We start from the raw sequence: 26,257 nt of genomic DNA on the forward strand, positions 1-26,257 counted from the left end.
ATCACGGAGCATTTAATATAACACTATTATTATATTCGGAAAAAAATCAAAACAATTCAAACCCTGTTGACAACACCTGACTCCAAATTAGATTCACTCACTGAGTATTCAATCGAATATTATTGTTTGTTGTATTTGGAAAATAATTTGAACCTTTTGAATCCCGTTATCCATATTTATAATAAATCGGATATCGAGTCAATTTGACTCGATATCTGATTTATTATAAATATGGAGCGTTTTATCAACTATTATTACTTTTTTTATATTTTGTTTTCGGACTTTTTGTGGCTGGACCTTTAGCCGGTTGGACGTCTTCACGTATGGACGTATCAGGTGGACATTTTATCGGGTGGATCTTCTTTCGTAGTACCTTTGTCGTTGGATCTTATATCATTGCACCTTATGTCGTGATACGCAAATTTATGCATAAAATGCCTCATTTCATTTTGCTCTAACATCGAATAAATGACATTCGATTAACGAAATATCATCTCATTTTTTTTTATCAGTGTTTAGACATCAAAAATAGCCCTCAATGTTCCTCTTCGTTATTTATTTTAAATCTAAGATCTAAGAGCCAGTATAAACAAGCTTTTAACAGACAAGATTTTTACAATGCTGTATTCCACCACTGGCATTTAGGAAATTAAATATTAATCTATAGTAGTTAAATATGCATTTATTTGCTGTTACTTTTGTGTTTAGAAAATAATTTTTAATGGTTGTCAATTGAGTTGTATGTTGGTAAGTATAAGCGCACAAGTGACACTTGTTATTTATTAATACAAATCTATTTTACTGAAATAAAAAAGTATTTTTGAAGTATGTTTATATCATTTCCTTCATAATACTGTTCCTAAATATACCAAAGAATAACATTTATTTTACTATATCAAATGTCTAATAATCAAATTGGAAAAATTTCAAGCTTAATTTAAGATATTAGCTAAAAGACGACTTGAACCGATAAAGTGCTATTCGTTTCACCCATTTTTATCATAGACTCTAAATGCATTTATACCCTCTTGTTTAAATGGCAACTGGCTATTTAGAATATTTCTCATTCTGGTAAATCTATAAACAGAGAGTTTATCTGCACTTTCTAATGATGTTTATTTGAAACCAAACCTATCACACGGGAGTTTAATACTGAACGGTCGAGACAGGACTTTTCTTCCAATAAGTAAACATACTAACTCCTAATAAGACGGGATTTCACTTTGAACCAAACACACACACACAGGGTTCTTGAATAATTAGTCATAAAAAGCGCTAATTCATATCAACGATCATCATACCAGATCGTAGCATTGGTGACAGCGGTGGAATTCATCTAAATGTGGAAAAATTAAAAAAAAATAAAAAGTAACAAAATTTATTATCCTACTTAAATATAACAATCACACCTTAACGTTATATTTATATCACGTTCAATAAACAATATATAATCAATACATACACACATATGTATACTTAAAAAACTAATAATACTGACACTAATCAAAGAGAAATATCCAATTTAACAAATTATCACTGATCATATGTACATAGTTAATGCTTTGGTTTTAATGACATGTGACCTACAAAATCATTATATAGTAAATATCAAAAAGAAATAATGAATTTCACTTTCCAGATTTTGTTTTACACCCATCTTTTTGATTTCTTAGAAATCTATCAATGGTTTTTTAACTTTAAAAGCTTTCACTGCTTCCTGAAAATGTTAAATTTGTTTTTAAGATACAATTAATTTTATTTTATATATTAATTATAGTAACATGTAATTATGTACATACTTCCCACTCATCCATATCCATAGAGAGTACAAATTGTTTAGTATCAACATTTTGATTTTTGATTCTGTCCCTATCTTCTTTTGAAACTGGAGCAATATAAGGTAAGCCTTCAACTTCATCTGCAATATAATAAAAATGAAAACAAATAGTATTTAGAACAATTAAGCTCCAGATTACATCAAGTATAAGGTTAATTTGGCAATATTCCATCAAGTTTTTAATCAATTGTAAAAAAAATTGTACATTTACTTTCACCGGTTTAAATTGGCTGCCATAGAGTGGAAGATGATACTTAAATTGAATTTTAAAAGCGACAACTGTCGCAATTTGCACAGCTGGTCAATATGATAAGTGTGTGAAATACTCACCAATGGTTATAGCCGCAAATCCATCTCTGATTAGAAAAGACACGTGATATATATTCTCAATAGTACGCGCAAAATCCTTTGGATTCAACACAAAATGGAAAAAGTTTATAGGTTGTGCATTATTTTTCTTATAGCATTTGCTCAAGAATTTGTTGATTTTTAAAACCATTTCAGAACCTTCTTCTTTCTTTTCAATACAAGTTATATTTTCGGGCTCTGCTGCTGTTTGGTGTTTCGATATAACAACTTTCTTTCTAGCCTTTCGTGGCAACAGTTCGGTGGGACCAGCTTCATACGTCCCGTAAACGTAGTTGTGTAATGTTGCTCGACGTGGTATGCTAATATTGTTCCAAAATGGCAGGTTATTTTTCTGAAATTATAATAAATAAACATTTCAATATTTCGATTTATTAACAATATGCAATGAATGCTAAAATGTACCACAAAACTTTCAGATTTCAATATTTTCTTTGAATTTAATACTTGACATTTGTCAGACTAATTAGATTTTTTTGAAAGAAAAATTTGAAGTTTTTATAAAATATTAATTTCACCAATAGCAGCAGGGCAGTGGACAATATGAACTTCAATTATGAAAAATATCCATTAAAATATGCAAAAGACGATTTCCAAATACATATGTATATAAAATCATAATTTCAACAACCATAGATATAGAATAACATAGATGAGGTATTTACATACAAATTTGCCTGGAGAAAGTGTCGCCACTAACTGAGGGGCGCAGGGAGTTTAACTTTGCAGGGAAGTAATGCGAAAAAAGGAAGGAACACCAAAAACGCTCAGAGTACCCACATACACTGAAGTTCTACATAACTTTATTTTATTAGACACTCCGTGTGCCACTAAGTCAAACTAATAAAGCCATATTTAGGAAAAAATATTTGGCTATACATACTATATTACACTACATATGTAGTTTAATATAGTATGTGTAGCCAAATGTTACTATAATAAAACCATAATTAACTATTACAATATTTAAACATTAGTAACTTCCTCAAGGATCCATTTTTGAAGATGAAACTTTAATATTTAGGTCATTGTTTGTAGTTAAAACTACTTAATTTTGATTTCTGAATTTCCTTCAGTGCCAACAAGACATTCAGTGGCATAGGTTTCCGAACGCTGTTCTAACATCCGTATATACATCGCGCCGATATTTCAATAATCTTAAAATACTATGATAATTGAAGAAATTATATAAATTCTTACTTATGATATGTGATGCCATTCTCCTTTTTATATTTTCGTGAGTAATTGTACCACAATTTCACTGAACACGTTGACATTTTAGAAAAATGTCAATCGACCTTCTTACTTGGAAGCCAGTTAGCTACGAGAGTACCCTCCTTAAAAGGGAGACTTAGAGCGTCAGGTCCTATGTATGTTATTCTATATCTATGCGAATTACTCTATATGTACCTTTATGAAGTGCTACATATTCCTAACTTAGTATACACACAAATGATTGAGTAATTAAAAAGTTGAAAGCCGATGAAATTATTTACATATACATACACGTATGTACATACATACATACATATATTCGAAAAAGAAAAATTCGATTGATTATACACAGCAGTTGTTTACACGGAAACTCATACATTTTGAATTTTCAATAGGACAAAAGTTATACTTCCACTCATTTGATTGTATTCATATTTTCTACGAAGCTATACATCGCCAAGAACACAGTTCCAATTATCATGAAGATACATTTTAAAAACTACTGTAACTATTCAATGAACAAAGTTTCAACTCAATCCATTCAGAGATTTGCCGATTCCGGTAGACTAAAAACTGTTCAAAAAATTTATAGCATAATGATCTGCATTTTATTGACCAATAGGAAGTTTGAAAGTAATGGGATATCTAGTTAAAATATACAGACGCACACACAGTGGTCTCACCCCAATTTTGGAACAATAGGTTTCCAATTTTTTTTTTGAAAATATATACATATATGTATACAAGGCACTATTACATGAAAGGGTAATTACATGAACGGGTTTCCGGAAACTTTTGATTTTTGACAACGGGTTTCAAGAAACCCATGAAAACCATTAGGGTGACACCACTACGCACACACCCATTTTCTTAAAGCTATTAAAACGTGATTATAGGTATATACTGAATACAAAATGTCAAAATTTCAATGTCTAGTTTTCTCACGATCATAATATTTTATCTAGTAATACTTCATACATAAAGCGAAACGGAAAGAAATGGGTAACTCTATTTTAACAGTTCTGACTTTGCCATAAAATCAACCACCATAACTGCACAGTCCAAATTTAAAATATAAACCTTATGTATTTAATATCATTTCGAAAGAGACTTTGTATGTAATTAAATATTGTTGGTTGGAAAATGGTTGGGAACTTCGAAAACAAGTCAAAATTTCCATGGCGACGGGGGGCACCGGGGGCGAAGGGCGCCGGGGGAGCTGTCGGATTCTGGTATAATATATAATACATCTAATATATAAGCGAAGCCGGGTAAAACAACTAGTGTAATATATATCTAAACCATTTGAGCTATATCCAAAAACTAAATATCAACAATAATAATTAATACTCTTTAAAAATCTGTATATAATAAATAATTTAGAGAATAAAATCTTTTACATATATGAGTTATTTTATATAATAAAATAAGTTATGTGGGACATCTCTTACACATGTAAAATAATTTTTATATACAGACTATGTTAATGGCGAGCTCGTCTGGTTCATAGACGTTAGTATTTCCACTGACGTTGTCAGCACACCGAGTGAGCACATATGAAGTAGCCAATAGCAATTTCGAGTCGAGAACACCTTCACTAGGATGTTTGACCCTCTCTTCTATGGCACCGGAATTGAGTAATACTTCCGCTTTTCGAATAACCTGCTTCGTTTTGTCGATGGTTTCACTGTCAAGGGACTCATCTGAAAGTTGAAACAGAAATTTACATAAGTAAAGTTCGGATAAAGTCGATTCAAACAGTTGGTGCAAATCTGTGATGTGTCACCGATGAGCTGAACACGATCCAACAATTTCCGGTACTGCGACTTCCGGCGATGGCTCTCCGTGGATGATATATGCTGACTGCCATTCATGTTCTCGTCTCCAGGCATGTTGACGTTAGGATAGACAATTGACAGATCGCTATTGCCACTCGCCAGCTGACACTCAACAGTTGGCGCGAACGATAACACACTACCATTGATGCCAACATAATAATGTTGGCACTCGTGCTTACGCTGTCAAATGTTTTATCTCCCTTGGACGATTTTACAAATTATATTAGTCAGCTTTTAAATATATAGGAAACAAATATGTGAACATTTATTTTATTTTATTTATTTGGAAAATTTACAGTTTACAGTTTATTAGATTGATAGTAAAAAAAATATAATTATGTTAAGTAAACCATTAATAATTTTCACATATAGGTAAAAAAAGAAAAGCTCAAACATTTAAAATAAGAAACAAAAATGATAATAGAGTAAGATAGTTAAAGAAAACAAAAAAAGAAAAAAAATAGAAATAACAGTATAATAAAAATATCAGAATAATAAGAATAATAATATGATAAAAATTATGAAATAATATAAAAAATATAATATATAACAAAAAACAAAAAGACAAAATAAATACATCAAAATAAAAATTCATAATCATAATCATAAACTTTCATTAAAATTAATCATCAAAAAACAAATTTGCAATAATTACTCTAGCTTGTATAGCATTAATATTAAATAAGTCAAACATAGAAATTGTTAAGATTAGTGTGTTGACGGTGGAGCTTGCACGCCAGATGAATGAGCTTCTTCCATAATTAGAAAAAGTATTAGGTATGTAAAGGAGCTCATTACATCTAGTCATTCTATTTGGTACACGCAATGATAGTCTGCTCAATAATTGAGGACAGTCAATCGAGCCGTTAAGGATGTTCAAAATTGTTGAGATGTCAGCTATCTCCCTTCTTTTGACAAGAGGAAGTAGATGCTGACACCTACAAGCATCTTCATAGGAAGTATAGGTTAATCCAAAACGGCTACTGACGTACCTCAGGAATCTCTTCTGAATGCGCTCCAATCTGTCTCTTGCACCAGAGTAATCTGGGTTCCAAACTTGGGATGCAAACTCAACAATACTTCTTACGTATGCACAATATAGTATTTTGTATGATTTTATAGAAGTAAAGCATTTGGAGGACCGGATGACGAACCCGAGGGCCTTCGACGCTCGAGCTACAACATTGTCAATATGTTTACTAAAGGATAGATCAGAGTTTAAAAAGACTCCCAAATCCCTAATTTCCGATACCCTTGTGAGTCTATGTCCGTTAATTGAATGAGGAAAGTCAACTGGACATAGTTTTCTGGTGAAGGTTATGCAGGAGCATTTTGCTACATTAATTTCCAACTTATTTATGCTGCAATAAGCCTCTAGTCTGAACAAATCATCTTGTAGGGCCAAAGCATCATTTCGGTTGTCTATTCTCTTGAAAATCTTCATATCATCAGCAAATAATAGTACATTTGAATTCTGAAAACATTTTTCAATATCGAAGATGAAAATATTGAATAATAGAGGTCCCAAGAGGGAGCCTTGTGGAACACCAGAAGGAATATTCATCCATTTCGATATAAATCCATTTAATGAGACAGCCTGTGATCGACGCGTAATGTATGAGGTGAACCATCTATAGAGATCACCATGAATACCGATCTGTAAAAGTTTTTCAAGGAGAATATCGTGATCAATCTTGTCAAATGCCTTACTATAATCTGTATATATAGTATCAACCTGAGACCGATCGTTCATGGCATTAGTAACGAAATCATTAAATAGTAGTAAATTTGTTGTAACTGAGCGTCCTTTCTGAAAACCATGTTGTTGCATACTAAGAGATTGCGAGATAGCTGGAAAAAGTTGGTCGTACACTAATTTTTCTAATATCTTAGCAAATATACATAGCTTTGATATAGGCCTGTAATTGGAAATTTCGTTTTTTTTTCCTTTCTTATGTACAGGAGATATGAATGCTGATTTCCAGATACAAGGTACAAGGCCCTCACTAATAGATCTTTTATAGATAATGGTTAGTGGTAAAGTTAGGCTTTCAGCACATTTTGAGATAAAAATTGGAGAAATTAAATCTGGGCCTGCTGTTTTATGAATATCAGTTGATTTCAAAATATTTAATACTTTTTCACTTCGAATTTCAATTGATCCAATTTCAGAGGAAGATGTGACAGAACAGACGTTGGTTGGTAAGGGATAAGAGGAAGTCGATTGATTAGAGACCGGTTTAAGGAACGTCGAGTAAAAGAAGGAAGAAAACAAATTACAAATGTCCACCCCCGTATCAGCAGTAATGTCACCATGATACAGAATATGAGGTAGGACGTTGTTTTTATTCCTTGATTTAATGTAGGACCAGAATGCTTTGGGATTCAAGGAAATGTCGTTTTCTACTAAAGTCATATAATTTTTGAAACATTCTTTCTTTAAAGTTTTTGCCCGATTGCGTAATAGTACAAAGGTATGATGGTCAGCCAGGTTGTTATAATTTTTGAATTTCTTAAAAAATTTGTACTTTTCCTTCAGGACTTTTTTTAGGGGTGCAGTATACCAAGCGGGAAATTTTCTACTTTGAACATGTTTCTGTGGGATATATTTATCCCTTAAATTATATATAAGATTATAAAATGAATTTACAGCATCATCAAGAGAAACAGTATGTAAATAAGACCAAGAAACAGAGTTTAATTCATTTTGAATCTCATTATAGTTACCAAGATCAAAAAGGAATCTAGTATAAGGTTTAGATTTAAGTGATCGATAAAAAGTTAGATCAGCAGTAATTAACAGAGATTTATGATAAGGATCCTCAGGAACGAGAGGATCTAAACAGGCATCTACTACCAAATGTTCATTTGATAAAACTAGATCAAGAATACGGCCGAATAAGTTAAGTACTCCATTATATTGTTTAAAATTACAAAAATGTAATGCATCAATAAGAGTCATTTCGGTGCTTCTTAACGAATTGATAGGTATAAGTCCTCCTCTGGAGATATCCTGGGACCATTGGATGTTACTTAGATTGAAATCTCCAACAATTAAAAATCTATCATCCGGGTAGTTAGTTGAAATAGTAGACATGTTTTCAAGAAAATTAGTAAGTTGAGTATTAAAAGAATTACCTATGTTCTCAGAACATAAATACAATACACATATATGAAATTTGAGAAGGTTGCGATGATTAGTGGTGCTGCGTAAAGTGAGAGATATCCAGATATCCTCCGCAGAAGAGTGCCACTCTGGACGTGAAACAACTCCAAGTTCACGCTTAGTTGCCACAAGGCAACCACCACCACGTATTTGGTTTAAGCTAACATAATTACGATCTCTTCGCCACACTATATATCTTTCATCAAAGAGTTCCTGGTCACTTATAGTGTCCATCAACCAAGTTTCAGTAAGCAAAATAATATCATAATTGGACATGTTTATATTTCGTAAAAAAATATCAGTTTTTGTACGGAGACCACGTACATTTTGATAATATAAATTAATAGAATCCATTAAGTGGTCTCAGAAAAATAATAAAAAGGTACTCACACACATATATATATGTGCATATACAAATGCATATAAACACATACACACATATGTACATACAATTATACACGAAAATACACATGTCAATATGTATGCAAACATAAAAATGAAACGTATTAATAGAGTAGGAAAATAAAGCACATGGAAATAAGGAACATGGAAAGTACACAGAATAAAATATAGCAATGTAATAAAAATAAGATAAATTGTAAAACGTAAATAGAATTGGCAATTGATGAGTACGTAGTGATAGACGTGTAGATATCTAGAAGCATAAATATCAGCAGTTATGTGTATATGAATATAAATATACACATACATACTTGCATCCATAGAAGCGATACGGAATTACCGAGCAAACCATCACTCGTGATACCAATTGAGTTAAAATAAAATTAATAAAGCGAATTATATAGTTTTTTGGCAAGTATTTGTTCATAATATAATAATAAACAATGATTTAGATGACAATTGATGATAGAATTGAAAATAAAGTGCGTTCAGAAATATAAGAAAGAACCAATAATTAATAAAGAAAACAAAAACCATAATATATGGGTAGAATTGATAGAGTGCATAAAGATAGACGTATAAGCCTACATGCGTAGGTAAGCATAGACATATGTATACAAATGAGCATGCATCAATAATTATAAACAAAGATATAGAACTATTGTTCAAATAATAATCATTGATGGTAGTAAATGAATCTGAACATATATTAACAAAGTGAAAAATGGAATTAACCAGTTTATATTCTTTAACAATAATATTAATATTAAGACAATAATCAATAATAGAAGTGAAACTATAGTTATAAATATTGTATTAGTGACCCAATAATTGTCCAAATCTTATTTATCGGGGAGAAATTTCGCCCCCTTTTAAATATTGTTCCGACCAATTGTCCCATGGTCGGCTTTCGTGGCGTTACGACCCACGAAAGGTGCCTTTATTTGTAGGGGAAGCGGCCATAGATATATAATACATATAGATGGGCCCTGGCGCGTGATTTTGGTCGGAGATCTTGTCGTCACTAACTGAGGGGTGCGGGGGGTTTAACTAGCGGGGAAGTTGGGAAAAAAAAAGTTTTTTTTCCTTACGACGCAGCGGTCGGCGTTTTTTTCACTTCCCTGCTAGTTAAACCCCCCGCACCCCTCAGTTAGTGACGACAAGATCTCCGCATATCTATCGACAAGATCTCCGCATATCTATCGACAAGATCTCCGCAATCGACCCTTCCTACTTAGAAGCTAACTACCTACTGAGAGAAAGTGTGCATGCACCATGTATTTTGCATGCGCCAAAAGGGAGACCAGTATAAAGGTCTGTTCATACCTAGTCAGCACGTACCGACTTCAGCAGGTATCCGGCCATATTCATACCAACCGTCACGTATACGCCACGGCAGGCTTACAGCAGTACCCGATATTTCCTGTTCATACCTTACAACAACATCCGTCAACGTATCGTATCCGTTTTTGTGGCCATCGTGGAAATATACACGCGACTTACGTGCCACGAGTCAGCCGCTTTGCTGTTTTGGACCAATTATCGATAGTGACAGTTGACAGCTGTTCAATCTTTCGACATGGTTTTGGCGCGAATATTTAAAAAATATTTAAAAAAAATTTAAACTTTTTACGGAAATATTTAAAAATTTTTTGTTCATCATCCACAAGCTCCTTATACAGTGTCCAAAACTCTCCTTCGGTTTTTCTATTTTTTAACATGGGATGCACATCAAAACGCTTCCGTTTTTTTTATTGCCTTCTTGAGCTTCTTCTTCCAACAACAACGCGATTATACATAATTTTTCGTTCGATAAACGCCGAAAAATTTTTGCTGACTTGTATTCTGACGCGTAGCTACGAATGCACGTGTATGCATTCATATTGCAAGTACTCGACAATACGACGTAAGCAATATTGCGCCGTATCGTCATGGCCTGTAATATATAAGTAAGCCGATTTTGCCTTGCACTCGGCCAAAGTGCTGTGAACGTGACGTGACCGCGACGTGTAGGTAGATATGAATAGAAATGTAATAAAATGACATATTTTGAAACGGAGTCGTGCAGTGCTGAAGCCGTGCAGTGCTGTTAAGTATGAACAGACCTTAAAGCGTGAGGGCGGACGATACTGGGAGATCAGCTCCAGTATATGTACGTCCGGTTTGAAGTGAGGACCCCTGGTCTCCCTTCGTCGAAGCGAGACCACGTAGCCGCATGTTTTGGGTGAGGTCGTTACATAACCTCAAACCATCACGCTATACAAGTTTTTTGGTACACAAACTCCCCCCCCCCTCTTTCCCCCCTTTTTGTAAAATTAAACGGAAATATATATATATAGGGGATGAACGAATGAGCTGGCATGTTGATGCACGTGTTTTTATTATGGAAGCCAGAAACGGAGTGCGGTAGCGACTCTGAACACGGGCGAGTCTGTTTATATATATATATATATATATATATATATATATATATATATATATATATATATATATATATATATATATATATATATATATATATATATATATATATATATATATATATATATATATATATATATATATATATATATATATGTATATATATATATATATATATATATATATATATATATATATATATACAATTGTATATATATATATATATATATATATATATATATATATATATATATATATATATATATATATATATATATATATAAATAGACTTACGACCTGTTTTTATTGCATATAATCCCCCGCCATCTTCCTTCTCCCCACATCACACTCACACACACGCTGTACTGTACGAGAGAGGGAGACAGAGAGCCGAGCCATCAGCAGAGACCACAGACGACGAAGGAAGGCACAATTGAGGGAAACCACGCCTCAGCCCTACCGCCGGGCAACTACAACATACGTCAGGTGGCATCTCGGTTGAGAACGCCTGGCGTCCGAACAAATATAATAAAACGCGCTGTTGTGAGATTAAGAAAAACACTACATAACACTTAATTTAAATAGCTTTCCTCCTTGCGAAATATGTAAATTAGCAACTTTATATTATTCATGCATAAAAATTTTAAAAATGCCATACTAGAGGCGATATTTATTTTTAAGGCGAACCGGCTATTTTTCATCCATATATTTAAGCTAGATATCTCGCATATGCATATTCTTCATTTTCAAAATTAGAAAAAAGATTGAACTGATTAAAAATACATAAAAAGTATACAAAAAATGGTAAACGGTTTATTCCACAAAAAGCGATCTCGCGCAAGTCACTAAAATCTCGATCACGGAACATCTGGCACTCGAGTTCTCGTTGGTACAATATTTCGCGTTGTGACTTTCGATTGATGGCGTTTTTGGGTGCCAGGTGTCCCGTGATCTAGATTGTAGTGACTTGCATGAGATAGCTTTTTAAATCGCTAAATATTTGGACCACCTCTTAAAATCGGTCACCTTGTGCGCCGCACGCCATGCACGTAGGCTTGATAAACCTTTATTCATATTTTTAAATGGCTTTTTATACGTTCCACTTCGCTAATCGGTCAGCAGTGGCGGATCCAGGCAATTTTCTGGGTGGGGGGCCCTTTCTAATTTTTAATACAGACACACTTTTTTTTCAATAATAAGAAAATCACAAAGATTAAGATAATCTAATAAATTTATTCGCATTTTATGAAATTGTTATGTAGATATGGCCGAAAATTTAAACCTTTTTGAAAAAATTGATTTTGCGCTGAAATTTCATGCGCTAAGTTATCGTGTGCTGAGTTGTCTGCGCCGAAAGGTCGGCGCTGAATTGACGTGCGCTAAGTTGTCGAGGTATCTGTAACGCTATCTCGGAAATCGATTGTATACAGTAAAAGCGGAAATTCCCAGTGCAGAGGGAAGATCATGGATCAGCTGCATTGATTATGCAAATGATAAAATTTTACACCTGAAGGACAGAACCGCCGAATGCGAATTTTAATTATTATGGATATGTATAATATTATGTAGTCCTCTAGGCATAAGGTGGTGGCCATTGACCGCGTGTCACCACCATGGATCCTCCAGTATAGGTCAGTCAATATTTTTAAATAGAACTTTTATGCGCATTTGAATGATTAATTTGTGCTTCCATAATTTTATTATTTCTTGAATTGTTGAAAATTGTAAATTTTAAATCAAGACTTACTGTTAAACTAAAAGTTTATACATATATCCAAATATGTAGGCATATATTATATTGGAGGAATATTAAGAATATAATTATAAGACGTTAATAAAGATATTATTACATACAACGTCATTTTCTTTTGTTCATATTTGGTATGTACGTTGTTATTATTCCATATTTCTTTTTTTTCACAGTCAAGGTTTTTCAATTATTTCTTGTTTTAATGGTCGCTATTTTCCTTATCGTTTCAAACGTATATAAATTATGATACACGTAACGAACATGTTCAAAGATACTCAATATATGTACATACGTATGTGAATTCATATCTTATATGTATGTATGTATATACTGTATATACATATAAATCAATTTGTAGAGAAAAAATCCCGACGGATAATTTTTCTTTGCTCGGCAATAAAATATGTAATACATACAAACGTTGTAGGTATGTAGATATATGTAATATGTGTCGACTATAAAGCAAATAAATATAAAGCAAATAACAAATAAAATGTGTCGACTATAAAGCGGGACTTTTCTTTGATTAATATTGCAAAGTGCCGTACAAATAAAATGGCAATAGCTTGTGAATTATGTATATACGTTGTAAACAATGTCATCAATCATCATTTCAGATAAGGGACTTAAAAGGTATTAAATTTATCAAATTTTTCTCTCCTGCAAATATTTCCGGAGATACTTCTTTTAAATTGAACGTCGACTATTACATTATATGTATAATAAAACTACATTCAAAGAATATTAAAAAGATTTTAATCATTAGTCGAACGGACAAATTACTCTTGGAACATCATCAATCATATGTATGTACATATATATTATACGTTGGATTCTATTGAACTCTTTATGAGATCTAATGACAGAGAAAACGTTAATTGTAGGTATGATTAAATCTTTATCATTAAATAGGATTTACTGATTGTTAGTTTCAGTTTTTTAATATTATTTTAATTCCTCACTCGTACAAATAGCTTATATGTATGTCGTTTTTCCGGTAATTAAAAAAAAATAATGTCATTCAAAGGTTTATATAATAACACGAGTATATAGATAAATATGGGTTATTACTAGGGGACCCTACGTCCCGTTTTGACCGGGTTTTTCCGTCGTTTTCGTAATATTGTTTGATTTTTCCCGTTTTGTCACAGAAGATTTTTATAATATACACTAGTGATAGGTCCAATGAAAATTTCATCGGATGTACATATAAGTAAAAAATTAATCAATTGAATTTTGAATATTATTATGGAATAATTTCGAATATCTTCAAAATATTATTAATTAAATGTTTATAAACAATCGTAGATAATCAATTCGTATAGGAAACAACCTACCTACATATAAACAATATAAATCCACAATAGAAATCATTGTGATTTAATTTTCAGTAGATGGCGCTCAATGTTCGTGGCACTATTTTATAAGAAGAAATATTGGTAGTAAAAAGTATATAATCCCACTTTAAAGGTCAATGAAGTCAACTAATTAAGTCCTCTACATGAGACCACCTCCCCCCCCCCCCCAAAGAATACAGTCTGAGAGACCCTTTCGCCGGAGAACGAGACGATTTTCCAGCAATATAGCACTAGAAAAACCGCAAATCACTGTTCTATTAAAATAGCCTCAATTTATAGGATACGCCGTTTTGATCACTGTCAAGCAGAACCGTAGCAATGTTTGTGGCACCCTTGGCAAATATCAAATTTCTCGCCCCTTTTTTATTTATTCATTAGATTAAAATAATTTATTTTATTTAAAATAATACATATTTTTTTAAATATATTAAACATTTTAAAATAAAATTACAAAAAAAAACCAGATTATTTTTTATATAATAAATGTCCCACACTGACAATTTCGCAATAAATATCAAATTATATAAAAGGAATCAGCACAATTGTTTCAAATAAATTTTTCTTTATCTAAAACTATAAATTTGTCTAGAACGGTAACCTATTACATTATTAATAACTTAACTATTAATTATTACAGATAGAAAAAACTGAAGACGAATTTTCGAATTCGAAAGGATTTGGCGTTAGCAAAGTCTGTTATTATATTATCAAAATTTATATTACTTGCTAATTCACTTTGTATTGATAATATACTTGGAATTGATAATCGCCCTTGACTAAAGCCTATAATCGACATTTATTAAAGCTACTTTCGGCTGAAACCACTATTGCAGGCATTACATTACAGTGATAAATATACATACATATCGCTAATTCGATATTGAGGTAGGATTCTTGCAACTCCGATCTATCTATTATACATAGTATATTTAAAATATCAATGTGTTATCCCTTGGTTTTCTAAATTTTGTTCAGTAAAGTCAATAAGCCCTCACAAGTTAAAAATACCATATGTATATACAAATGGATATTTCAAAAACCCATCGAATTAATCTCAAGTTTTATGTTTTATTAAAAAATAGGCGAGGGGTGACTTCGACGCCCCTCACATCGAGCGCCCTTGGCACTCGCCCATTTGCCATAGCCTCGCTACGGCACTGCTGTCAAGCAAGGATACAATTTTACCGAAAACACTCCAGGGGGCTAATTTTGGAACGGTGTGTGCTGGGCGTTCCATGAATATGTGCACGGCATTCCACATTTTTTCGCATTCGAAAACCAACTATCTAAAAAAAAAACTGTCGTGCAGTGCGTTATGTCTCATACAATTTCATACAAACGATATTAGGTCGCGTACTATCGTGAAGTGTCGGATCATTCGGTTGTCGCATAGTGCGGTCAGAGCTTTAAGTGTATGGCGGACTGTTATTACGACCTTATGACCCTTGATACTTGACGCATAAATAAACGAGCCCACAAACAAGGTATCGTACGCCAAGCGTCTGTCATGGAATCCTAAGCCCCAAAAGCGACCACAAACGCAGCTAACACGGCAAAAGGACATTTTTTCTTTATCTATAGCTACATATCTTTATATGACTAGTAAATGAAAGCTTGTCATCAATGACTACGCCCAAATAAGTGGACTCATTTGCAAACTTAATCTTGAAATCCCCAAGTTTAATATTAGGGACTCTGACAAGAGAACCTTTCAAGAGTAAGCATTTGGACTTGGCAGGCGAAATAGAACGGAAAAACAAAGCAAACAGTATATACATACATATACATACATTGTGTTTTTTTTCTTGATTCCTTATTATATTCGTACATTATGTTAGCAGTGTTTAACTGTGACGTATGTCGAATCGAAACGACTATTATACACGGATAGCGTTACTTACACACACACACACACACACACACACACACACACACACACACACACACACACACACACACACACACACACACACACACACACACACACACACACACACACACACACACACACACACACACACACACACACACACACACACACACACACACACACACACACACACACACACACACACACACACACACACACACACACACACACACACACACACACACACACACACACACACACACACACACACACACACACACACACACACACACACACACACACACACACACACACACACACACACACACACACACACACACACACACACACACACACACACACACACACACACACACACACACACACACACACACACACACACACACACACACACACACACACACACACACACACACACACACACACACACACACACACACACACACACACACACACACACACACACACACACACACACACACACACACACACACACACACACACACACACACACACACACACACACACACACACACACACACACACACACACACACACACACACACACACACACACACACACACACACACACACACACACACACACACACACACACACACACACACACACACACACACACACACACACACACACACACACACACACACACACACACACACACACACACACACACACACACACACACACACACACACACACACACACACACACACACACACACACACACACACACACACACACACACACACACACACACACACACACACACACACACACACACACACACACACACACACACACACACACACACACACACACACACACACACACACACACACACACACACACACACACACACACGGGTACATAGATTAAGGCGATTATATAATAGATAAGCATTTTTTATCTCACATTGTTTTGAACTCATTAAATTGATCATTAAGTGTAATACCGTCACCACCTTTTATTTTAATTAAATATTATACAATCTTGTAAAATTAATGAGCAAATGAATAAATTTATTATTTATTAAGTTCATTTTGAAATAAAATAAACAATGCCTTTCATTTATAATGTAGAAATAAGTCTATTCAAATGTACTTTTTTCGAATATTTATCGATTTACAAATAATATTGAGATTAATGAAATATTTTCGTATTCTTATCATATTTTCCAAGACTAGGGTCACAAAGGGAACATAATCAAAAATAAGAGGGCTTAACTAACAAAATTTGAAAGCAATGCACAGAATAAAATGTATAATTCTAATAACGGTAGGCTACATAGTCCTTAAATACGGTAAACGGACAATTTCACATCTTGGAAGGACTTAAAATCAATTTTTTCATGAATGTGAGCGCTCTATAATTTTGAAAATATGCTTTTGATTTTTTTATTATATTTATACATGGAATATTACGAAATAAAAACATATAAAATTACGAAAGGATACGGAATTTTTTGTTTACACGAGAGGGAGCGCTACGTTTCTGGATTTCACGAGAGGGAGCGGAGTTTCTATGCGTTCCCGTTCATTTCAAACCCTGGTTCTCGGTGGCTTTAAAACAACACATAGTGCGCTTTTTTACAATTATTTTTATAGTTATTGTAAATAAATCGCACTAAGCTAAATCAAAATATAATGTAACCTATTCGCAACGAAGTTTAACCTGAAGTAAAATTATTGTAATTGTCCTATGTTCACACTCTCAGACTCCAAAAAGAACAATCGGATAAATTGATAAGAGATTCCTTCCTTTCAAACAGACTGGTTAAATATAGTATAGTTAGTATAGTAATATTTTTAGAAACAAGCTAGATGTTCTGAAACTTTAAGGATTTTTGTAATTCTTCTTTTCCAACATCTTTTCTATATTTTTGTTTTCTTTTAGTTATTATGTTACCGTTCCAGATATTTTTATTTTTATCTTTTGATATTTTCTCTTACTTCGTATTTTTTTCATATTTACTTTTTTTTCTTTTATCTTATTATATTTTTGTTTTTATTTTACTATTTATATTAAATCAAACCCCATGGGTCTATTGGCTTTGCCGCCTTCCCCATTTATTTTTAAATAAATAAATAATAACCAGCAGCATGGACTAGTGGTTAGCATGTCTTGCTATGGTCAGTGTGGTTGTGAGTTCGAGTTCGGTTGCTGCTGGCCAGACCTTGATTTTTAAGCAGGTCGGTCGTTTCTTATCAGAGTTTGCCAATTTTTCTGATTTTCATTTAAGTGATTCCTGCAAAATTGGCTTTCCCTCCCCATTTCTCTCGCGGAATCTTGAGTTATTGTGTTATATCTCAGGTTTCTCTACATAGATGTATCTGTGGATATTTATTGTATATATGTACATACATATGTATATTCGTATTGTTACATAAAAATGTTATTGATCGTATTGTATACGACGTTTATTGATTGTATTGTATACGATGTTTGTAATGTATGACCATATATGTCATGCATGGTTTCGATTTATGTAATAATTATGTATTAAATATATTTAATCTGTTAGGCGAGTGTGCATGATTAATTGATGTAATAAAAATTAAAAATTAAATAACTTTTCAAAAATTTTCTTTAAGAAAAAAGAAAACCTTTTTCAATATCAATATTTTGTGATTTTGAAGCATCTCTTCTACTAACTTTTCTAGGACTTTAGGTGGAAAAACTCACGATTTGCAGTCCCAGAACAGCAAAACTACAGTTAGAAATTTAATTTCAATATTACAAAACGTTCATATTTTGTTCATTTGGTTCAGCAGCGGGGTTGGCTGAGATAAGGCCTCGATCTGTGCCAGCAATGACGAGCCACCCTACGATCAGTGCTCCACATAAGTTACTATTTTAGAATGGAATCCCTTGAGCCAATAATATTGGGCAATTGGGCAAAGAACTTGGACCGGATTTTCAGTCGACCGCGATCAGTGTGACGAACACGGCCCAAAGTGGAAAACTTGACAATAACCGACCGATAACAAGAGGAAGGCTTAACTTGCTGGAAAATTATTATCTGCTCGCGTGTTACTTATAAGGCGTGCGCCGATACCATATCAACGTAGTGGAGCCTACGCGATTTCCCGACTAACATCTCGCTCAAAAAAATCACCGATTTAAGATGGATGATGGGATTATCGACGAGGTGAGTGCTTTGATATTACTTCATTTCTACTCATACCTACGACACATTATAAAAAAAAAATGAAAAAGTGAACTATATTGAGAAAATTTTTCACTATACATATGTATACATATATATACGTCAAAGCTTGAATGAACATTATGATAAAAATACAAGAACATATTCTCCATGGTTGCATATAGTATAAATGTTTGATTTTGATTTTTAAATGCTTTTTATTATTACTAAATTATGTTCACAATACATCTTATATCTATTTTAATAGCTACTGATCAACTGATCATTTTCTATTTTACAATTTTAATTTAATTTTGTTAGTAATCATAGTATTATATTATTCTATGTAATTTTAAAGTACAGCATAATAGGAAAAAGAGCTGAAAAACCTATTTACAATTATTATATTATAAATATAAATCTGAAAGTGTACATACTCGCTTTGATTTTTCATTGTGTTTTTTCTGGCTTTTTGCAATAGTGCAAAATTACCGCGAGTCTGTCTTTTTGGTGATAGATACGCATTTATTGCTTGATAAGTGTATGTATGTGAACATAATGATGTCGTGACGGAATACTGTTATTTTACTGAATATGTAGTAATAAAGCTATAAATTAAATTGCATTATAAAATGATATGATATCTCATATTCGCTTGTATAATATACTAAGTCGATGTTTAGCGCGAAATATTATCTCGTTAAAAGAAATAAAAACAACGGAAAATTATCTTTCTATGAAGTATGCACTAGATATCTTACTTATTGTGGTATATTAAGAAAAATGTTTATTGATCGATATAAAATGCAATTTGAAACTGAAACAATGCAATATTGTGACAAATTGTGTATATGTATAGGTATAGGTATATGTACATATATATATCACACAGTAAAATATAATCGATTTAATATTCAGGTATATATGTACACGTGTACATATTTCATAAGGTAACGTTTGCTGTTCTGAAATAAATTAAATTTTTATACCGTTATTATTATGCACATTTTCATGAATTTTCCACGATAATTTTCTTATACTGCTCTCTGTGGTAAACATTTTAAGCTATTATAGTGATAAAATTTTCCTGAAGGTGTCACTAAACTATAACGATTTTTATTACGAATAAAAAAAAGATACACGCGCCCATAGGCAATTTGGCATTTACATACATATTTGAGTATGATAATAACAGAGTGAAGCTAAAAAGCTGGTAAAAATAGGAATATTTAACCCTTTAATCAGTGAGCTAACATCAAAGACGTTTCATTTTTATTTGTAGTTTTTTATATACATATGTACGTATGTACATAATTTTATATATGATTTTAATATATTTACATATATATAAATCAAATTTGAATTATTTAATGTATGTGAATCGTCATGTTGTTATATGTACATAAAATCGAAGTTCAGAAAATATAAATTTACAAAAATTAGATCCAATATTTTATTCCATTTAAATAATACGATATGTATTGTGCATAATGATGCTCGACGATGACTTTCAATAGTTTGAAATTTTGCATTGTGATTATCATTAACTTAATATTGCATTTTTTAAACAAAAAAATTAAAGACCCACTTTGCGAAATATAAAATGGCAACCGTCAACTTTCGAAACTTTCTATGCCTGGATTTTATATGATCGACGTTACTGTTAGACATTTATTAATTACTTGTGTATATACATACATACAGACGCGTCTTCATTTATGTAATGTACATAAATGAAATCTATAATACTTATATCAAGTGTTTGAAGGTTAATTGACTTAATAAAAAGGTATTAACGGAATTAAGTTAATTTTATTATCCTTTACATTTTTCAGATTTTTATATTGTTCATAAGAGGATTATCCATATCTTACCTACGTTTTTTTTTAATTTTGTGAAAATAAATATATACAATGTGATAATAAATGTTATCTTTGATAATTTAATTATACCTAATATACTACACTAAAAGTTTATTATTTGAAATGGAAATATTACAGGCGATGCACTCATTTAACTAACGTTATATTGACTGACGCGCAAAGTGATTTGCGATCTATTTACATTCGATTGCTAAAATCAGTTTCAATTGAAATCTAAGTATTTGCACTCGGCAGTTGAAATGAAACGTCAATTTAAAGTATCTGAATGATGATGAATTGATGGTTCTAAATCAAAAGCTTGTTATGTTTGAAAATCAAGATGATTCTTTGGTGATGTGTTTTTTTTTTTAATTATCCCAACAATATTAAAATTATCTGGGGTAATCCCATATTTTTTTTACGTCAGTTTGGTTCCGAGACTTACCCGTCGTTAGTGTTTTCTTGTTGACGCACTCGAGCACGTGTTCGCTATTTACCAATTAAGTGGTCAACCGTACAAATCAAATCAGTTTGTGTGATTCTGTAATTGACCAGCTTGACCGATGGGTGAATGGCAATCATCCATTCGAGACGGTGACGCTCGCCGATGATTCAACAAGTCAATTTATCAATATCAACATTGACGTCATATAAGCCAAAAAAATACATCTTTATGTTGATGATTTTCTGTCGCTGAATAAAACTATAATACGAACAGGTAATGCTATTTTTGCTATTCAGTGATTCACTGAACTATCTAGATTTGAATTCGTCTATTTTACGCCGAGGTACCGTGATTTATTTTTGGCATAGGTCGTATCAATTGTTTCGTATCACGAATTTTCAAAATAATTTATACAAAGAATTTCTAATTGAATGTCTCGGGTGATTTCCAACATTATACGGCAATTCTGACATTCATTTCAACAAAGATTCAGTAAATAAATAAAGGCATAGGCGCTGTGAAATAAAATCAGTCCGGAAAATTTGTGTAATTTGCAAAATTTGGTGGAAAACAATCTTCTGCTATACATTCTATTTATTATGTTTATGTTTCTACTTGTTTTTTTTTATATTATAAGCTGATTAAACATGGCTAATCTATAGGTATATAATAAAATAAACATTCATTTGTTTTTTATGAAATTTATTTCAATCGAATTTATTTGAATATTTAACGAAAGCCAATCAGAAACGAATTTGACGACAGCCAATCAGAAACGAGTACAAAACGAACGGTCTTTCTTTGTTTTATATATGAGAAATGCTTAAATCAAATATGATTTGAATATATGATTTAATAGTAATTTTTCTAATAATAATTTGAAACATTAAAAAATGCGCTGCTCGCGGAAAACTACATAAAATTCCATTCAAAGATTCCATTATTTGGAATTGAAAGATATTTAGCGTGATTAGCAGTGATATTACAAGTGCCTATAATTACCGGAAGTGAAACCAAATTGTACTGCGCGCTGTCTAGGAATTTTACAAGATCGAGGCTTATTTTTTTAGTTTGTTGATTCACCAAGAATACTGGTGGGTAGTGTAGGACATGAACCCCAACTTTGAGACTTTTCTGTTACAAAACTAATGCTCAGTGCCAGAAAATTTTGCTCAGTACGTCATTGGCGTCACGTGCAATATGTGTATTTTAATATATTCGCTCCGTATCTCCTGTTGAAGTTTCAGGTCGCAAAACAACACTAAACTTGTCAAATTTTCATCTACGTCCGAACAAAAAATAAACGAAAACGTTTTATTTATAAAATATTCGAATTTTATTGGAGAAACTGTGGGATGTCTAACTAGTACAGAACACGTTGAACTTTCGATAAGGTGAGAGGCGCTTATGCTAAACATCAGTTCCGCGTTTTAAATACTTGCCAAAATGTAGTGAAATATCAACAATATATCAAATGATGCAATGCAATGCGATTTTGCTACCTGCATTAATAAAAATCAGTGGCGTAATTAATACGACGCGGGGATATGCGGTGCATGCGAGCCTTTTGGGTCCGAGGGGGGAGGTGGATAGATCTCAAAATATTAATACATGTATTTTAAAGAAAAATGAATGAATAAACATATAAAAAAAACAATTCTCACTAACTTGAAACAGTAAAAAAATAGTGAAAAAAGTATGCATAAAAAAATCTCATAAATCGTCACGGTTCATTAACATACATATGTACATACATACAAAACTTGAAAAAAGCCTTGCTGTGAGTCGTTTTTTTTTTAATTGAATTAAATACATAGTTTCTTGTGATATGAATTCGTCTACAGCAGTGGCTCTCAAGTGCGACCACTAGATAATTTTACTGCAGCCACCTGCGACTTATAGTGAATATTACTTTTATTTATAAAAAATTAAAATGTATTTAAAAAATAATTGTAAAATTAAAAATATTTTGAATTTTTTGATTTGTATTCCACAAAAAACAAATACCTCAAAATTCTTTTCGACGCGAATATGATCTGTAGTGTGTTCTCGATAGTATGCAGAAAAATAAGAAATTGACTTGCAAATTTTCATTAAATGTGAATTTATTGAAAATTTGTTGTACCAGACTTCATTGACGAATCGAAAAAACGCAATTAATATTTATAATGCAATTAGTGAAAGAAGAGGGATATTAAATTTATTTAACGAAGACTGAAAACAAAATATTTCGTATGCATTGCATTGTGCATCAAGAAGTGTTAGTTATTAAATGCATGGAAGATGTGTAGTTAACTTTGAGAAAAGTATTAAATGCAATTAATACCAGCAGTAATTTGTCGAACGTGTTTAGTTATATATGTACATATATGTGAAAAACACAATATATTGCTCAGTCAAAATCACATTAGATGGCTAAGTTTTGATAATAGTGTTCAACGTCTTTGTGAATTAAATTATTATGTTATTTCTGCTTAGGCCGTAAATCATAAAGATTTAAGTGAAAAGTTTCAAAGTAATTATGTATAAAAGGGTTGATTTTATTCCTAAAGGATTTTTGACGCACATTAGTCCGATTAATAAACAACTACAAAAAAGTAACTTAACAATAATAGAAACTATGCTCACCATTGAAAAACTAAAAAATATAGCGAAAAGCCTTGTGACAATAGTTGAAAATGACAATTTTTCAGTTTTATCTTCTGTTAGTGATTTCATAGATAAGATGACAGACACAACTTCAAAATTTAAATTAAATCTTAAAATAATAGTGTCTTAAATCTCTGAATCTGGAACGTGATAAAAGGTCGAAGAATTGAATTTTTTAAACTTTTTGTATTTCCCCCTTTTATTGTGATGACAAATGAAAATTTCATAATACTACAAAATAGATCATTTTCAGTTTTAAGATTAATTAAATGGGCTAACGTAAAATATGCATTATTAGAAATTAGTCATGATCAAGTACTTCGGTTCAAAATTTTTGATCGGAAATACGTTGACAATGAAACAAACCAATATAAAGATTTTGCAACAATTACTTTATTGATATTTTCTATTTTTTCTACTACTGTATATTGTGAAAGATCATTCAGTGTAATGCACTTCATTTAAAACAAATTTAGAAACCAGTTGCCAGACGCAAACTTAGAAGCAGCAATGCGGCTTGCATTGGAAGAAATAAGTATTGAGCAATTTCCATTTGTATTATTGTAAAATAAATAGATACCAAAATGTTAAAATTTCTTTTATTTTATGATTTTTTTAATTTAATGAATTTTTTAATTAATGAATTTTTTTATAACTTTAATTTATTTGATTAAATTTGGTGCGAACACCAGACATTTCCATGGGACCATTATTATCACTTGTGCAACCACGGTAAAATTTCATCTGAGAACCACTGGTCTATAGAATATATTCAATCGGTAAATTCAGCCATATTAACTCTTAATCACGAAGAACCTCAGGAAATGTATTTAAAATATGTGATTGCAGAATTTGAAAATTTAAAGGCAACGAAGAACATTTAAAATTTCTAAAATAATTTTTGTTCATAAAAAAAATAGTTTCTTTTGGTATTTTTGCATGCGGGCCAAATTTTTCCAGTTACGCTACTGATAAAAAAACCAATAATTTCTCCAAGTTTTGTTATGATAGAAATTGCATAAATGGACAATTATATTAATAATAGTTTATATTATATACTATAAGATAAAATGGCACATGCATTTCTTAGAAATTAAATTAGTCAATAAATTTAAACACACACTAAATACGCATCGATTCCAATCAAAGCAATAGCATTAATTAAAGATGAATAATAGTGATTATTATATGCAAAATATATGGCATCGATTAGGTAGGAAAAACAAGTACATACTTGTTTTTACTTTAAATAAAAGCGACATTGATCCAGTTATTTTTAACATCATAAAAAAAATTCAATGGATGACTTGTATTACAAATAATCAGATCGTTGATGTTGGCAAGTGCACGTACACACTTTTTATTTAGTGTAACATTGCCATTTTCTGAGAATTCGACGTTATATCTGAATGATACGACAAAATAACAGAATTTATAATAGCATACATATAATCGTATACATTCTCTTGATGAGTCCATTTACTTTTACTTGTAGAGGTCACCTATATGAAATTCCCGCTTCTTATCGATTGCTTGCAGACGTGTCGGGAACCACGTTCTACTTGCGTCACACTTTCGCATAAAACTTGAATGATTCTCTTTGGAATATGCGCAAGCAAGGTTTTCCCTCGAGTGTTTACTCAATGACTGCCATATTCTGGACGACAATTGCGTAAATACTTTTTATTTTATTAAATGTGTGCCCACTTTGCGTCAGAATACGTGTAGACAAATTTGGGACTTAAGCCAAGCGTTGTACATCTAATTTTACATTGACTTAATCTTAGCTTTATAAAATCGAAGAACTTGTCTTCCAAATGTGCTGATGCTAATCTATATGATGTGAAGCAGACACAATTTATTAAATATGATTTTATACAGAACGGTTGCA

General features: G+C 32.1%; 2 protein-coding genes across 2 annotated transcripts in view; one reads left to right on the top strand and one right to left on the bottom strand.

Moving 5' to 3' along the window:
• Window positions 1-1,362: 1,362 nt before the first annotated feature.
• The window catches only part of Nse4 (SMC5-SMC6 complex kleisin component Non-SMC element 1), a 44,548-nt gene continuing 19,653 nt past the window's right edge, over window positions 1,363-26,257 (bottom strand). Inside the window, exons 2-6 of the mRNA XM_077431442.1 lie at window positions 5,205-5,487; window positions 4,898-5,121; window positions 2,168-2,537; window positions 1,800-1,918; window positions 1,363-1,717 (exon numbers count right to left, since the gene is read on the bottom strand). Of these exons, the coding sequence (XP_077287568.1) occupies window positions 1,670-1,717; window positions 1,800-1,918; window positions 2,168-2,537; window positions 4,898-5,121; window positions 5,205-5,310 (867 nt within the window). The 5' untranslated portion in view covers window positions 5,311-5,487 and the 3' untranslated portion in view covers window positions 1,363-1,669. The remainder of the gene's footprint in view (window positions 1,718-1,799; window positions 1,919-2,167; window positions 2,538-4,897; window positions 5,122-5,204; window positions 5,488-26,257) is intronic.
• The window catches only part of Hex-A (Hexokinase A), a 33,465-nt gene continuing 26,481 nt past the window's right edge, over window positions 19,274-26,257 (top strand). Inside the window, exon 1 of the mRNA XM_077431434.1 lies at window positions 19,274-19,413. Within this exon, the coding sequence (XP_077287560.1) occupies window positions 19,390-19,413 (24 nt within the window). The 5' untranslated portion in view covers window positions 19,274-19,389. The remainder of the gene's footprint in view (window positions 19,414-26,257) is intronic.

This window comes from Arctopsyche grandis, chromosome 5 (assembly GCF_051622035.1).
Source record: "Arctopsyche grandis isolate Sample6627 chromosome 5, ASM5162203v2, whole genome shotgun sequence".
In the NCBI taxonomy this organism is placed as follows: Eukaryota; Metazoa; Arthropoda; class Insecta; order Trichoptera; family Hydropsychidae; genus Arctopsyche; species Arctopsyche grandis.